General features: G+C 43.7%; 1 protein-coding gene across 2 annotated transcripts in view; it reads left to right on the top strand.

Annotated features, from left to right (window-relative positions):
• Positions 1–719: 719 nt before the first annotated feature.
• Positions 720–17,199, top strand: part of VCL (vinculin) — a 126,507-nt gene continuing 110,027 nt past the window's right edge. For both annotated transcript variants that reach the window (XM_015147272.3, XM_015147270.3), the window contains exon 1: positions 720–981. In XM_015147272.3, coding sequence (XP_015002758.1) covers positions 814–981 — 168 coding nt within the window. In that variant the 5' untranslated portion in view covers positions 720–813. The remainder of the gene's footprint in view (positions 982–17,199) is intronic.

Raw genomic sequence — 17,199 nt, 5'->3', positions numbered from 1 at the left:
TCAAGGGCAATCATACCTAGTTCCAGGAAAATGTTTATTAATCTCATTTACTTAGAAAATATATATGTAGAGGTGAATCTATAGACAAGTCTAGAAGGCTATACACTCAGCTATTAAACAGAATATCTCTGAGGCGGGCAGGGGGCGGAGCCTGCGTTTACATGAATGGGACGCTGCTGTTTCTCAGTGCACCTCTGCTGTTTGAATCTTTCACTAAAAACGTTCCCATGCATTACTGGGAGGGAATGGAAGGAGTATTTTGAGGGTTTCGTGTGAAGGGAAAAGTTGAGGAGGGGACGTGGGCGACCCCTTGGTCTCCTGAGACTCAAGCACCGCCTGAGGTGAGGAGACCCCGCCCAGCTGAGGTGATTCTGCAGAGGGGCGGAGCTCCCCAGATCCGAGGCGGGAGGCGGCCCGGGGGCGGGGCCAGCCGGCTCCAGCCGTCCGCTCCGCTCCCACCATGCCCTTATAAGGAGCGCCCGGCGTTAGGGCTCGGGAATCCGGTAGCAATCCCGGCGGCTCAGCCCCAATCCCAGGCCCCTCCCTTGGGAATGGGGGAAGGGCGGGGTTTGGCGGCGCGGTGGCTGGGGTGGAGCATCTCGAAAAGGGACCAGTAGGAGTGGCGGCCCAGGTCTGAGCGGTGCTGCCATTGGGCGCGGCGACGAGAGGGGGCGGAGAGTCCGTGAGGCTGGTTACGCGGAGGGAAGCCCCGACTCTGTAGTCGCTGCTCAGAGTCTGTCTCTTCGCCGGTTCCCGGCCCCGTGGATCCTACTTCTCTGTCGCCCGCGGTTCGCCGCCCCGCTCGCCGCCGCGATGCCGGTGTTTCATACGCGCACGATCGAGAGCATCCTGGAGCCGGTGGCACAGCAGATCTCCCACCTGGTGATAATGCACGAGGAGGGCGAGGTGGACGGCAAAGCCATTCCTGACCTCACCGCGCCCGTGGCCGCCGTGCAGGCGGCCGTCAGCAACCTCGTCCGGGTGAGCGCGCAGGGCCTGGCGCGGGAGCGGGCGCGGGAGGTGTCCCCCGGGTCCCGGCCCGCGTCGCGGCTGCCTGCGGCCGGCTAGCTGGCCGTGACTTTCCGCGTGGGTTCCGGAGCCAGGCGCCGAGAGTTCGAATGGCCTCTTCTCCGCCCTGTGACCTTGAGCGAGTCCTGAGCCTCTCTCGGCCTCAGTGTCCTCATCTATAAAATGGGAGCAGTCATGGAAAAGGCTGCCTGGCGGGCTTGTCGTGAAGATCCGGCGAGGTATTATTTGTGGAGTGCCTCGCGCGGCGTGTGGCCCACAGCAGGCACCCAATAAATGAGAGTTGCTGGGATGTCCGAGGGTCCCTGCCCCGCGCAGGCTTCGCCCCCACGTTGACTTCCTCGCTCTCAGCGCCTTTTTAGGCCTCCTCGATCTGGCTGTGGGGGAGGGAGAGCGGGCCCTCCCACGGATCCCTTGCCTTCTCTTCCAGGGATCCTTATTTGAGCCACGTTGTCCTCCTTTCTAATACTTCTGCCCCTCACCCTGAGATCCGCCTCGCCCACCCCCGCTCCCCAGAGCTCCCTATATTCCGCCCTTTTATTCACTTGCCTCACTCTCCGTCGCCTCCTCCTCCCTCCTGGGCGTTTTACTTACGCTCACTCCTCTGTCACCCTCACACCTTTATGCAGTTATTCGTGACCACAAGCCCTGTTTTTCCTTCCGCTCAGCCCTGCTGCCCTTCCTTTCATTCCCTCCTGTGGACATTTCCACCTGGCTTTACCTGCTGTCAAACGGCCTCCTCCCACTGGGGCCTTTCTAGACTCGGGGGCCCTCCTTGGCCCCTCCTCCTGGCAGGAAGCAAGATGGAGCTGTTGGGAGAGGCCTGTGGAATCTGGGATCTGCCGCCCCTGCCGGAGAGAAGGCTGGGGCATCCCCTCCCCATCCACAACTTTCCTGGTGGCTCCGCAGACCCCTGTAACCCACAGCTGTGACTCATAACCGAGGTGATTCCTGGAGGAGGAGGAGCCCATGTCTGAAATGGGAAAAAAGAGGTGCTGAGACCAGTCTCCCAACACTCCCCTGGCTAATGTCACACTTTTCTTTCTCACCCTGGGTGGGTGACTCAGACTGGTCCTGCATGTGAGGAACAACTTTGGAAAAAGTTCATACTGCTCCCCCACTGAGCTGTGTAAATAGTGTGTTCAGGGCAGTTGGGAGGCAACTGTGGGTCTGTCTGGGTGGGGCTTGGGTTACTTATCTGATTTGAGCTCCTCAGTGCACTTAGAGGCTCTTTAGCAGCTGAAAGTCTTCCTCGGTCTTCAGGGGTCCCTGGACTGTCTCAAGCAATTTAGGAGACTGACAGCTAGGAAGACAGGGTGACACCGCCGTCCAAATTCCTGATCTTTCTTCTGTATAGCTTTAGTAAGAATCTATTCATTCAGTAAGAATGCTGTATTCATTCACAATGTCTACTTGTACATTGTTCTTCTTTTTATAACTAATTTGAACAGAATACTCCAGAGTACATTCTTATGTAGTGTTGTCTAACATGGCTGCATTCCAGGCCTCCATTTTTCAACAAATAGGAAACAATGTAAAGAGACAAGGTAATAGTGTCTCTCCATGTAGTACTTCAGGAAATGAAATCTTAAAACCACATGTTGCACTTGGAACAGAGCTAGTGTAGTCTAGGGGTTGATATCTGGTTAGGCTATTTAGAGAAAAGTTATTTATGGACTTCCATGCCATGAATTAATAAGCATTGAATGTCTGCTATATGGAAAACATTGCAATAAATCAGTGGTTCTCAGCTTAGAGTGTGCATGAAAATCATCAGTGGGGCTTTTTAGAAATAAAGATGTCCAGCTTCCAAGGGTCAAGGCCTTTGTATTTTGCTCTTTTTTTTTTTTTTTTTGAGACTGGGTCTCACTGTCATGCAGGCACTGGAGTGCAATGGCGTGATCATAGCTCACTGCAGCCTTCATCTCCTGGGCTGAGAAAATTCCTCCCACCTCAGCCTCCCAAGTAGCTAAAGGCCTTTGTTTGTTTGTTTTTGAGATGGAGCCTTCCTCTGTCATGAGGCTGGAGTGCAGTGACATGATCTGGGCTCACTGCAACGTCCTCCTCCCAGGTTGAAGCGATTCTCCTGCCTCAGCCTCTGGAGTAGCTGGGACTACAGGTGTGCACCACCGTGCCCAGCTAATTTTTGTATTTTTAGTAGAGACGGGGTTTCATCATGTTGGCCAGGATGGTCTCCATCTCTTGACCTTGTGATTTGCCTGCCTCGGCCTCCCAAAGTGCTGAGATTACAGGCGTGAGTCACTGTGCCCGGCCAGGCCTTTGTATTTTTTAAGAAGCTCCATAGGTGATTGTGATATACGCCCTTAGTTAGGAAACACTGTAATACACACTGTGAGACAAATACAAAAGACATAAGGTTATAAGATGAAAACAATGATATGTAGTTAAGTTATATACTTTCCAACACATACAAAAGAGGGCACTTGAGATTGGTGGTAGCTATGGGTTAGCAGAGACAAAGTAGGGCGGATTGTGCTGATAAATAGTTAATCATGAACAAAGGTACTTGTGAGTAAGTCACTTCCAGGTTATAGCAAGTACATCGTCTTCATTGCAGCTCAGGAGACAAGTTGGAGAGAAATTGGAGATGAAGTTGGTGTGTGACATATGGGCAGTGTAACACAGGCCATATCCAATAGGATGAACAAAGAGAGCAGGAGAGGGAGGAGGATGAGAATAGTGTGTGAGAAAGACTGCGTGAGAATGGCGTGTGAGAATAGTATAGTGTGTTTTGGGGAGGCCAGAGGACCTACCCATTGCTTCACATCCTTGGTGCCAATTGTGATCGTTAAATATGTGGATTCTGTACATGCTTCAAGATTGTTCCTGGAGGTCAGGCCTTGTCTGATATTTATCTCTTTTTTAAAAATTTTATTTTGGTTTTAAATAGAGACAGGGTCTTGCTATGTTGCCCAGGCTGGTCTCAAATCCCTGGGCTCAAGCAGTTCTCCCGCCTTGGCCTCTCAAAGTGCTGGATTACAGTTGTGAGCTAGTGTGCCTGGCCTGATATTTCTTTATATGGTCCTCAGTTCCTGCCCTCAAAATTGGCACATGGGATCACTCAGTAAATATTGTTGAAGGAACTATGGGAAGGGAGACAAATTGAGAAGCTTTTAAAATTGGTTGGTTATGAAGAAAATGAAGGTCTGGACTTGTGAGTGGCAGGGAAAATAGAGAAGGAATTAATCAGAAATATATTAGAAGAAGAAATAATAGAACTGGATAATTGAACTCTGAATTTGCTAGGAAAGAAACATTGTATTACTGTAAAATAATGAAACTGATTTTAGAACAAATCTTCTGGAATTTATATAATCTGGGTATTTATTTGGAGTTATTTTGGGAGGTTATATCCTTATTCCAGTGCTTTTCTTTGGGAATTTCTTTCAGATTATTTACATACGTATGCCAAATTAGTCTTATTTTGGTCATAAAATGTACATTTTGACTGAAGTAAGCATTCTTGAGCTCAACTACTTCATTTACTGTTCTTGAGTCTAAATGACTTTTGGATATTTCCATAATTAAAATTTACTAGATGAAGATGAAATTCTCAATTGTTGTACATAGTCATTCACTTATCAAGCAGGTTTTTATTGAGACCCCTTCAAATGTCAAAGCAATAAGTGTGATGCCTGACACAATCAGTATGATACTGAATTGGAAATCTTAAGTGGCACTGAGGAAACAGAGTATGATGGAAAGTCAGAGGAAGACGAGATTACTTTTGATTGGAGAATCAGGGGAGGCTTCATGGAGGATATAACATTGAGTTGGGTCTTAAAGACAGATGAGATTTGAATGTTTAGAGATGTGGTAAGAAAGGCATTACTTGGCCAGGCTTGGTGGCTCATGCCTGTAATCCCAGCACTTTGGGAGGCTGAGGTGGGCTGATCACGAGGTCAAGAGATTGAGACCATCGTGGCCAACATGGTGAAACCCCGTCTCTACTAAAAATACGAAAATTAGCTGGGCATGGTGGCCTGTGCCTGTAGTCCGAGCTACTCGGGAGGCTGAGGCAGGAGAATGGCTTGAACCCGGGAGGCAGAGGTTGCACTGAGCCGAGATCGTGCCACTGCATTCTAGCCTGGGCCACAGAGCAAGACTCTGTCTCAAAAAAAAAAAAGAAAAAGATATTACTTAATTTTATGGGGGCAGGACTCATTAGGATTTGTAATTTCATGTGTATTTGTTAAGCAAAGTAGTCTGGTCACTGATATATATATATATATATATATATATATATATATATATATATAGCAACTGGGTCATCACTTTTACTCCACACTTAGGGAGGGGGTAGGGTGGGAGTGTTTATTTATTTATTTATCTTGAGATGGAGTCTCTGTAGCCCAAGCTGGAGTGCAGTGGCGTGACCTCAGCTCACTGCAACTTCTGCCTCCTGGGTTCAAGTGATTCTCCTGCCTCAGCCTCTCAAGTAGCAGGGATTACAGGCATGTACCACTTAAAACTCTATTTAAGGCAGTTTTAAACACAGAGAGTGAGTCCGATTCAATAATGAAACAAGGAAGAGGAGGTAGTCAAGGGAAGGGTGGGAAAGGAAAAATAGGGAGGGGCACAATAAATTCTAAGAAGGCTTAGATTCAGCAGGCAGTGTGAAAAAGTCACAAGTCTTAGACTGAGTACTTTGTAATATGGTATATACATTTTTCTTTTTTTCATTAAAGTGGCCCATTGAAATATGTCAGTCTGTGATGTGACATTAAAATCATGCAAGTTTTATTAATGGGGCTTCAGATACTTTGCTTTCTCCAATGCATCTGAGAGCATGTGTTGTAAGTACTCCTTGGGCTCATGAAATATTTATTTTGGGAGTTTTTGTGGCCTTGACTTTTATGGGCCTCATCCGTATATTATATGCTCTTGGGACCAGGTCTGGGACAAATAGCAGTATTATCTTCACTTTACACTGATAAATGGGAAAGACTGCTTTGCTCTTCTTTTGTTGTTTTTTTTAGAGATGGAGTCTTGCTCTGTTGTCCAGGCTGGAGTGCAGTGGTATGATCATAGCTCACTGCAGCCTCAAACTCCTGGGTTCAACAGATCCTCCCACCTTAGCCTCCTTAGTACCTGGGACTACAGGGGTGCACCTCCACGCCTGGCTAATTAAAAAATTTTTTTTGTAGAGATGGAGTTTCACTATATTTCCAAGGCTGGTCTTGAACTCCTGGCCTCAAACAATACTCCGGCCTTAGCCTCCCAAAGTGCTGGGATTATAGGCATGAGCCACTGTGTCCAGCCTACTCTAATCTTTAAAGGAGGTCAGCAGTTAATTTTATCATTTGTAATTATTAGTATTAACATCTGAAAATATTTTTGCTTTAAAATTCAGTTGATATTAGACTTTATTTCAGTTAAATAAATAACAATGTTTGGGTGAGTGATTTTTTTTCTTAATATTTTTCTGTGTTTTCCAATTTTTGAAAATTAACATATAATTCCTATGCTAAGGAAAAAAATACAGTAAATAAAAAGAATATTTATATGATCATTTATAGCTCATAAAATACTTTCATATTTATAATCTCATAGCAATCTGTGGGTAGGTATAGTGGTGGTCTCCGTTTTACAGATGAGGGAGGATACTGTAGTTCAGAGAAATTAAGTAACCTGCCCACAGTGGCACAGCTAGTTAGCCTGGACTTGACCTGTGGTCAGTTGTTCCAGGTCCTCTGCTTTTTTTTTTTTTTTTTTTTTTTTTTTTGAGAAGGCGTCTCGCTCTGTCACCCAGGCTGGAGTGCAGTGGCACGATCTCGGCTCACCACAACCTCTGCCTCCTTGGTTCAAGCAATTCTCCTGCCTCAGCCTCCCAAGTAGCTGGGATTACAGGTGCCCGCCACCAGGCCCAGCTAATTTTTCTATTTTTAGTAGAGATGGGGTTTCACTATGTTGGTTAGACTGGTCTCCAACTCCTGACCTCGTGATTTGCCCGCCTTGGCCTCCCAAAGTGCTGGAATTACAGGCGTGAGCCACCATGCCCAGCCCCTCTGCTTTTTTTTTTTTTGAGACGGTGTCTCGCTCTGTCGCCCAGGCTGGGGTGCAGTGGCCGGATCTCAGCTCACTGCAAGCTCCGCCTCCCGGGTTTACGCCATTCTCCTGCCTCAGCCTCCCGAGTAGCTGGGACTGCAGGCGCCCGCCACCTCGCCCGGCTAGCTTTTTGTATTTTTTAGTAGAGACGGGGTTTCACCGTGTTAGCCAGGATGGTATCGATCTCCTGACGTCGTGATCCGCCCGTCTCGGCCTCCCAAAGTGCTGGGATTACAGGCTTGAGCCACCGCGCCCGGCGCCTCTGCTTTTTTTCACACCACCATTCCACATCTACTTAGAGCAAAGTTGTTAAATATCAGTGGAAGTTTCCCACCTAGAATCAGAAGCAACAGGAATGCTGTTAGTCATAGAGGTTCCATTTGTCCTAGGCCTGGCAACAGTATCTGTTTAGACCCTGGCTTTAGCATGGCCTACATGAATGGCCTATATGAGAAGAATGATGTGAAGGTAAGCTTGTTTCACAGCCACACCCAATTTCACAGCATGTCTTTTCTTTTCTTTTTTTTTTTGAGATGGAGTCTCACTCTTGCCCAGACTGGAGTGCAGTGGTGTGATCTTGGCTCACTGCAACCTCCACCTCCTGGGTTCAAGTGATTCTCCTGCCTCAGCCTCCTGAGTAGCTGGGATTACAGGTGTGCGCCACCATGCCTGGCTAATTTTTGTATTTTTAGTGGACACTAGGTTTCACCACATTGGCCAAGGTGGTCTTGAATTCCTGACCTCAGGTGATCCACCCTCCTTGGCCTCCCAAAGTGCTGTGATTACAGACGTGAGCCACTGTGCCTGACCCATAGCATTTCTTTTTTGAGAAATTAGAGTAGACACAGATCAGCACAAAAATATGCCTGCAAAACAGATAAAGAGTTTTTGTGGTATATGTGACTGCTTAGCTTGAAGCCTATTAGAATGAAATCATATTTAAAATAACTTTGTAGATTCCTTGGGGAATCATGAAGTTTCATTTATAAAACTGTCCCTACATCAAAAGACATGTAAGAATGAGACAGATATCTGTATCTATATATAGATGTATTTTTTTTCTTTTTTGAGACACAGTCTCACTCTGTTGCCCAGGCTGGAGTGCAGTGGTGCGATCTTGGCTCACTGCAAACTCCGCCTCCTGGGTTCAAGTGATTTTCCTGTCTCAGCCTCCTGAGTAGCTGGGATTACAATCGTCTGCCACCACAGTTGGCTTATTTCTTGTATTTTTAGTAGAGACGGGGTTTCACCGTGTTGGCCAGGCTGGTCTCAAACTCCTGACCTCATGTGATCCACCCGCCTTGGCCTCCCAAAGTGCTGGGATTACAGGTGTGAGCCACTGCACCCTGCCAGAGACAGAAATATATTTTGTTCCAATTTTTTTTTTTTTTTTTTTTTTTTCTGGAGACTGAGTCTTGCTCTGTTGCCCAGGCTGGAGTGCAGTGGCATGATTGCGGCTCACTGCAAACTCCGCCTCCCTGGTTCACGCCATTCTCCTGCCTCAGCCTCCCGAGTAGCTGGGACTACAGGCACTTGCCACCACGCCCGGCTAATTTTTTTTTTTTTTGTATTTTTAGTAGAGACGGGGTTTCACCGTGTTAGCCAGGATGGTCTCGATCTCCAGACCTTGTGATCCGCCTGCCTCAGCCTCCCAAAGTGCTGGGATTACAGGCGTGAGCCACCATGCCCAGCCTGTTCCAATCATTTTTAACATTTACTCATGTGACTGAGAGAACAGAAGATTTTTGGAGATGGGCAGTTATCCATCAGTATCCATGGGGGATTGGTTGCAGGACCCCCCTTGGATACCAAAATCTGCAGATGCTCAAGTTACTTATATAAAGTGGTGTGGTAATTGCATATAACCTATGCACATCTTCCTGTATACTTTTTCATCTCTAGATTACTTATACTGTAATACCTAATACAATGTAAATGTTATAAATAGTTATACTGTATTGTTTTAAATTTTTATTTTTATTGTTTTATTGTTTTTTATTTTTATTTATTTTTTTGAGAAGGAGTCTCGCTCTGTCACCCAGGCTGGAGTGCAATTGCACGATCTCAGCTCATTGCAACCTCTGCCTCCCAGGTTCAAGAGATTCTCCCACCTCAGCCTCCTGAGTAGCTGGGATTACAGGCACCCACCATAATGCCCGGCTAATTTTTGTATTTTTAGTAGAGATGGGGTTTCACCTTGTTACTCAGGCTGCTCCTGACCTCAGGTGATCCACTGGCCTTGGCCTCCCAAAGTGCCGGGATTACAGGTGTGAGCCACCATGCCCAGCCTATTTTTATTTTTATTTGAGTATTTTTGATCTCCAGTTGGTTGAATCCATATATGTGGAACTCAAGGGTATGCAGGGCTGACTGTATATGTTTCTACAACTATGTTTAAATTTTAATGGAACTACAACTTAAATGTTTGTTTACATCCACACAGTGGAAAATTTGGCTTTTCTAAAGCTTTTCTATAAATAGAGCTCGTGTAACTCTAAATGGACAAAGTAAGAGGGCAAAAGTCTTCTGGTATCAGCAACAGTAGCTTAGATTGGGTCCTCCTGTTACAGTCCTGGAGTAAGGACAACAGTAGGACAAACTACTTTTATAGGACTCATTTGAATTTTACTATTTCTTGGATATTTGTTTAAAAACAGACTAGCCTGGTTATTTCATACACAGGTTGAGTATCTCTAATCTGAAAATCTGAAATCTGAAATGCTCCAAAATCTAACTTTTTGAGTATTGACATGACACCACTCGTGGAAAATTCCACATCTGACCTCATGTGATGGGTAGAAGTCAAAACTTTGTTTCATGCACAAATTATTACAACTATTATATAAAATTACCTTCACGCTATGTGTATAAAGTGTATATGAAACATAAATGAATTTTGTGTTTAACCTTCAGTCCTATCTCCAATATAGCTCATGATATATATGCAAAAATTCCCAAATCCAAAAAATCTGAAATACGAGACACTTCTGATCTGAAGCATTTCGGATAAGGGATATTCAACCTGTACTTATTTAAGTACTCATCATTTGTATAGTTATGAAGTGTTTATGTTTTATATATAGTCATTTTATTTTTATTTATATTTATTTATTTTGAGATAGGGTCTCGCTCTGCTGCCCACGCTGGAGTGCAGTGGCACAATCTGGGCTCACTGTAGTGTCAACCCACTGGGCATTGATCCTACCACCGCAGCCTCCCGAGTAGTTGGGACTACAGGCTTACACCTTCATGCCTGACTATTTCTGTATTTTTAGTAGTATTTAAACAAATATCCAACTGGGGTTTTGCCATGTTGCCCAGGCTGTTCTTGAACTCCTGGGCTCAAGTGATCCACCTGCCTTGGCCTGCCAAAGTGCTGTGATTACAGATGTGAGCCAGTGTGCCTGGCCAGGATTGTCATTTTAAGAGCCTTCTGACAACTTCCCAGTCTTTCACTGCACCCTTAGGAAATGGGTAGGATAGGAATATCCTCATTATCCACAGCCTATAGTTCAGCATAGCATGGAGATGCTCTTTTATTACACTCATACTGGTTCAGTGTTTGTCATCTCACTAAGTTGTAGGTTCCTCAGTGGCAGGGACGATATGCCTGTCTGGGTTATAGGTATGCAATATACTTTTTTTTCTTTTTTTTTGAGATAGAGTCTCGTTCTGTTGCTCAGTCTGGAGTGCAGTGGGGCGATCTTGGCTTACTGCAACCTCCGCCTCCCGGGTTCAAGCGATTCTCCTGCCTCAGCCTCCTGAGTACCTGGGATTACAGGCACGCTCCACCACGCCCAGCTAATTTTTGTATTTTTAATAAAGACAGGGTTTTACCATATTGGTCAGGTAGGTCTCGAACTCCTGACCTCAAGTGATCCACCTGTCTTGGCCTCCCAAAGTGCTGGGATTACAGGCATGAGCCACTGCACTCAGCCTACATTTTTTTTTTTTTTTTTTTGAGATGGAGTTTCACTCTTATTGCCGAGGCTGGAGTGCAGTGGCATAATCTCCGCTCACTACAACCTCTGCCTCCTGGGTTCAAGTGATTCTCCTGCCTCAGTCTCCCAAGTAGCTGGGATTACAGGCACCCACCACCATGGCAGGCTACTTTTTTGTATTTTTAGTAGAGATGGGGTTTCACCATGTTGGCCAGTCTGGTCTCGAACTCCTGACCTCAGGTGATCTACCCACCTTGGCTTCCCAAAGTGCTGGGATTACAGGCATGAGGCACCGCTCCCGGCCTAAAATTTTAAATTAAATGAACATATGCATATCATTTATTTTTATTTATAACATATAGCATTAGGAATTATTGTACAATGAATATTTCCCATCCCCAGCTTTCAAATATCTGGTATAGCCAAATTTGAACCATCTCATGGAATTTATAATGGGCTTTGACTGAAACAAGTGAAATATATACTAAGAGAAAGGAATGAATGGCTAACTGCCCATTGTTTGAGATAACAAAAGTGTTCAGGCTATTTTGGGTTGTGGTTTTTCTGTTTCAGAGTCATTTCAGCTATGCAGATCACTTACTAAATTCATAACGTGAGAGTATGTTGCCTTCTATCTGAAAGTGGCATTGGGATTTTGCATTCTCTTCTTGGGAGTGCCTTTTTAAAATTTAATGATTTAGATCAGATGTTGATATATTATTTGGAGCCCTGCTGGTTACAATGCAGTCTCATACTATGAGTCAGAATTCCTCATTAAAGGATCTTTATTTCCCTGCACCATATGGCAAGAGACAAAGATATCATAAAGTTGATCTGCTGCTTTTTTGCTTCCTGGCTGATTTGGGCCCAGCCTTTTCATTAAACCTTTAGGTCATGGTTCTGACAGCGGGGTGTATTTTTACATAATAAACCAGCATTAGGGCAGTATCAAAAGAAGTAGCGGTCCTTAATGAGCAAATATCAGAGATTAGCTGCTTTCTTTGTAGAGGTTTCTTTCTAGAATATGCTGTTTGGTCAGAATTCTTGATGAGGAAGGTCCATTCAGTCAGTTCTTGTTGCTCTCAGGCAGGTCAGCCCTTAAACCTTTCCAAATAGATAGGACTAGAATAAAAAACAAACTTCTGCCTTGGCATTTTTAAGCTTCAACAACTTTCAGTGCTATATAATGTAAATCCTTCAGAGTTAACTTTTGGGGGGGAAATTCAAGTCTGTAATAAGACTGAAACATGGAGAAGAAATTTGATATATTGGAGGAAGGACCTCCCATTTAAAGCTTTCATCTGTCATTCTTTTCCTCGTACCTTGGATCTGTAGAAGTCTTGCAGTATATGTCTGAATATATTGAACCACATAAGTTCAGGTAACATAATTTTCAAATTCTCTAGGTGGCTGCTGCTGTTTTTTTTTTTTTCCCTAGCCATTTTAGTATTTAAGTCTGTTTCTATTGGGAATTGTTATGGAAAGGAAAGCTGTCTTACCTTATTTATTATTATTATTACTATTTTGAGACGGAATTTCACTTTGTTGCCCACACTGTAGTGCAATGGTACGATCTTGACTCACTGCAACCTCCGCCTCACAGGTTCAAGCAGTTCTCCTGTTTCAGCCTCCCAAGTAGCTGGGACTACAGGCATGCATCACACCTGGCTAAATTTTGTATTTTTAGAAGAGACGGGGTTTCACCTATTGGCCAGGCTGGCTTTGAACTCCTGACCTCAGATGAACCACCCCCCTTGGCCTCCCAAAGTGTTGGAATTATAGGCATGAACCACCGCGCCCAGCCACCTTTTTCTTTTTCTTTACTTTTTTGAGATGGAGTCTTGCTCTGTTACCCAGACTGGAGTGCAGTGGTGAGATCTCAACTCACTGCAACCTCCGCCTCCCGGGTTCAAGTGATCCTCCCTCTTCAGCCTCCCAAGTAGCCGAGATTATAAGCATATGCCACACACCTGGCTAATTTTTTTGTATTTTTTGTAGAGACAGAGTTTCACCATGTTGGCCAGGCTGGTCTCAAACCCCTGACTTCAAGTGATCCATCCGTCTCGGATTCCCAAAGTGTTGGGATTACAGGCCGTGAGCCACTGCACCAGCCTACCTTTTTCTTCTTAACAAGTTACAAAAAGATTTATTAGGGAAGGAAGTTGAGAATATGTAAGCAGGGAATTTTGTTATTTTGTATTTTTATCATAATTGAAGTATTTTAGTTTTCATATCGCACTAAAAAATAATACTTTTTTTTTTTTTTTTCCCCACACGGAGTCTTGCTCTGTGGCCCAGGCTGCAGTGCAGTGCAGTGGCCGGATCTCACCTCACTGCAAGCTCCGCCTCTCGGGTTTACGCCATTCTCCTGCCTCAGCCTCCCGAGTAGCTGGAACTACAGGCGCCCGCCACCTCGCCCGGCTAGTTTTTTGTATTTTTTAGTAGAGACGGGGTTTCACCGTGTTAGCCAGGATGGTCTGGATCTCCTGACCTCGTGATCCGCCCGTCTCGGCCTCCCAAAGTGCTGGGATTACAGGCTTGAGCCACCGCGCCCGGCCTAAAATAATACTATTGAACAGTATACTATTAGTAATCACTTTTTATCATGCTGTGTCTTCATATAGTCTAAAAGAATAATTTTTCTTTTTACAAAATAATACATTTTTATTATTGAAAATTTAGAAAATCTATCTTTATTCGCAATCTTCTCTCAGTGTTTCTCAGCCTTTTTCATTTCTGTCTACTTGAACTTGATTTACATCATTTTTTCTTGTTACTCCAAACCAATTTATGTTTCTCTGGGTATAAATACAAATTTAACTATATATAGATGCACCAGCTTTTATCCTTTTCACTGTTTGAAACAAACAAACAAACAAACAAAAACAAAACCCATCTCTAGTTCACTTTCCTGCTGGTGAATTTCAGAGCAAGGTGAGGAAACCCACTGTCTTAAAATACCCCAAGATTTTCTCTGCCATTTGGGGAGCTGTGCTCTAGATAGGAAACTGCTGTTTCAGAAAGTATGAAATGAAATAACTTCAAGATAATGAACCTCATCCTGAAAGAACTTCTGGTCTCAACATACTTATTAAGATATGGGGGCTGGGCACGGTGGCTCACGCCTGTAATCCCAGCACTTTGGGAGGCCGAGGCAGGCGGATCACGAGGTCTGGAGACCGAGACCATCCTGGCTAACACGGTGAAACCCCGTCTCTACTAAAAATACAAAAAATTAGCTGGGCATGGTGGCCAGTGCCTGTAATCCTAGCTACTTACTTGGGAGGCTGAGGCAGGAGAATCGTTTGAACCCAGGAGGCAGAGGTTGCAGTTAGCCGTGCCATTTTACTCCAGCGTGGGTGATAAGTGTGAAACTCGTGTCTCCAAAAAAAAAAAACCTGGGGTCAAATAACCATTGATTAAATTAAGTATGTACATTGCATGTATGCAAAGAGGTATAGTGGGATAGAGTGTTAGGTGAAAGGGAACTTGTATAATTAGACATAGGAAATGGGGAACTCACTGCCTTCTTTCAAGTCCCTTGGTAAATCTGTAGATTTTGTATCCTCATCTACTGGATCATCAGTCCTTGGATGACGGATTTCATATCAAATTTTCTTCCCCTCCCCTCCCTACTCTCCTAGAGTGTCTCCCTTTAGACTGTTGGTTTCTGGAGGGCAAGGACTGGGTTATATTCTTCATATTATTGGTTCTGTGTTTACCATAGTCCCTTGTTCATGATAGTTCTTCAATTAAGTGTGGTATGTTCTGATATTTAATATACCAGCTAGTCATTTTAGGTTATTTCATGACAATAAGGATAGCTGATTATCTCTTGCCTCTACTGGAAGGCATGGTGTTTCTCTTTTCCTGGCCTCAAGTGTTGCTATGTACCAAATATTTACACAATCTCAAAGGGAAACAGATTCATAAATGATATTATATTGTGTTGGGTACATATTTTCAACTTTTAGATTCCAAAAAATTCCATGTCGCTTCTATCAGAAGTTAGCACACTGGATTGGCATGAGTGTGGGGTGTATATAGAGGAGAGAGGTGGTGAATCTTAGAACTCAAAATGTTTTACAAATGTTGTTAAGCTGCAGAAAATAGAGTCTTTGGCCCTTAGAGAATTTCCCACTGATAAAATTTCCGGTTGAATGACTTTTAAGGGGAAAGTGGCTGAATTTCACTGCACTTCTTACCACAGCTGGCCACAATCCAAGTCAGTCATTCCTCTTTTGAAATAAGCTTAAGTTATTCCCATGAGTAAGCTTTCTGTGAAGAAAGAAATGGCACAGTTGTTAAAGTTGAGAGTTGAGGGACCTCTGTTCCTTGTGTTTCCAGCCTTCTCTTTGTCCTCTCTCTATCACTGGAGAACTGGCTCATCTTTTATCTACCAGGCGGACAACATGTTTTTATTCTTGCAATTAAAATAGGTAAGGATATATGAATAGGCTAGTAAATCTTGTATAAGAAAAAATGTAGATCAGCAACACTTAAATTTCTCATTCTACAATTCTCCCCAAATAGTAAAGTTACTTGTCAAACTCCAGCTATGCACAATGCTAGGTGTTGGGATATGTAAGATATGGTCTCTGGCCTCAAGTTGCCTAAAACACAGATGAAATCAATACTCTTATAAAAACGATTTATTCACATTCTCTCCACCAACATAATTGTTGCAGAATTTATATTCTTCTTGAAGAGTTGTGTATTAACTACTACAAATACAGTGGTTTTTATTCTTTGGAGTCACAGAGAAAATGTGAAGCAGTAGTGACATTGGGGAAGAGTGACACACACACAGTGGGCCAGCAGCGGATCGAGACTGGTACGGTATGAGAGGAGTGAGGAGGTGGTAGGCCACCTAGTTAGGAAGAGACCTTTGAGCATTGACCTCAGCTGATTTCTGCTTGTGGCTACCCAAACTCATTGGGATTTTGTTTCCTCCAAAGCACGGTGCTTCTTGTTGGCCTTCCTTCTGCCTGATGTACTTTTCTGTACTTCTTTACTTGGATAATTTCTACTAATCCTCGTTTTCATATTAAATGTCCAGTTTTCAGGGACACTTTACCTGACTACCTCTAAGCTAGGTTAGGTCCTTCTATCATGTACTTTCTATATTTTTTCCTTATTATGCTTATCACAGCTGTAATTGATTATTTGTGTGATTATTCACTGTTTAACATCTCTCCCCACCAGAGCTTCAGGGGCAAATATTGGCTCTGCTGTGTTTGTCCCTGAAGTTTTAGTATCCATCATGGTGCTTGGCGTATAGTAGGATCTTGCCTTGTGGAGTAAAATATTTGTTGAATAAACAAATAGGAAGGCCATTTTCTGCTCCGACCAAAAACTGTTTTAAGCTTCTTTGGAGAAATATGTATCAGGCTGTGGTTGAATCGGTGAAATTTAACTGCCAATTAGGAAAGTGGCTGTAAATCATTGCTTAACACAGGGCATTGCATGCAAAAGGACCATCTAATTCATGTTCTCTTGAGTGAAAAAAATCTAGGCACAGAGTCCTGGGGTGCAGATGGGGATAATCCTGCACAGCCCAACACAAGATTATACAGAATATGTAAAATGTAAGTAAAAAAATAAACATGGATTTAGAATTCTCTATTAGTTTTGATCCTTTGCAAATGAGCAGAATAGCCATCTTTGGCAAAGTGCAGGTAGTATGAGTTAGCAAATACCAAAGTCACACTTTAGATATAGATACTAGATAAATCAGCATGTGATAATCAGCACATGATAAAAATTTTGGGAAGCAGTAGAGTAGTATAATGGTTAAGCATTAAACTCCTTAGTTTTAAATCCCACTGTTGACACCTTTGAGATAGGTAACATTGGGGAAGCTATTTAATCTCCATTTCTCATGATCCTCCTGTGTAAAACAAAGCTAAAGATAGTACCTAGCTCATAATGTTGTTGTGTGGGTTAAATCAGTTCATTAAAATGATTAGAACTATTCCTGACACAGAGCTAAGAGCTCAATGAGTGTTAGATTTTATCATTACTATATTTTCCCATGATTTTAAGTCATATTTTAAACGTTAGTCTAATGAAAAGGCAGTGTTGATTTAAAAAAAAATGTCTAAGATAGCTTCTAACTTTTATTCAACAAGGCAAAATGCCAATGAAAGCTTTCAGTAGAATT

The sequence above is a fragment of the Macaca mulatta genome, chromosome 9, assembly GCF_049350105.2.
Source record: "Macaca mulatta isolate MMU2019108-1 chromosome 9, T2T-MMU8v2.0, whole genome shotgun sequence".
Classification (NCBI taxonomy): Eukaryota; Metazoa; Chordata; class Mammalia; order Primates; family Cercopithecidae; genus Macaca; species Macaca mulatta.
This window is presented reverse-complemented; position numbering and strand designations above follow the sequence as displayed.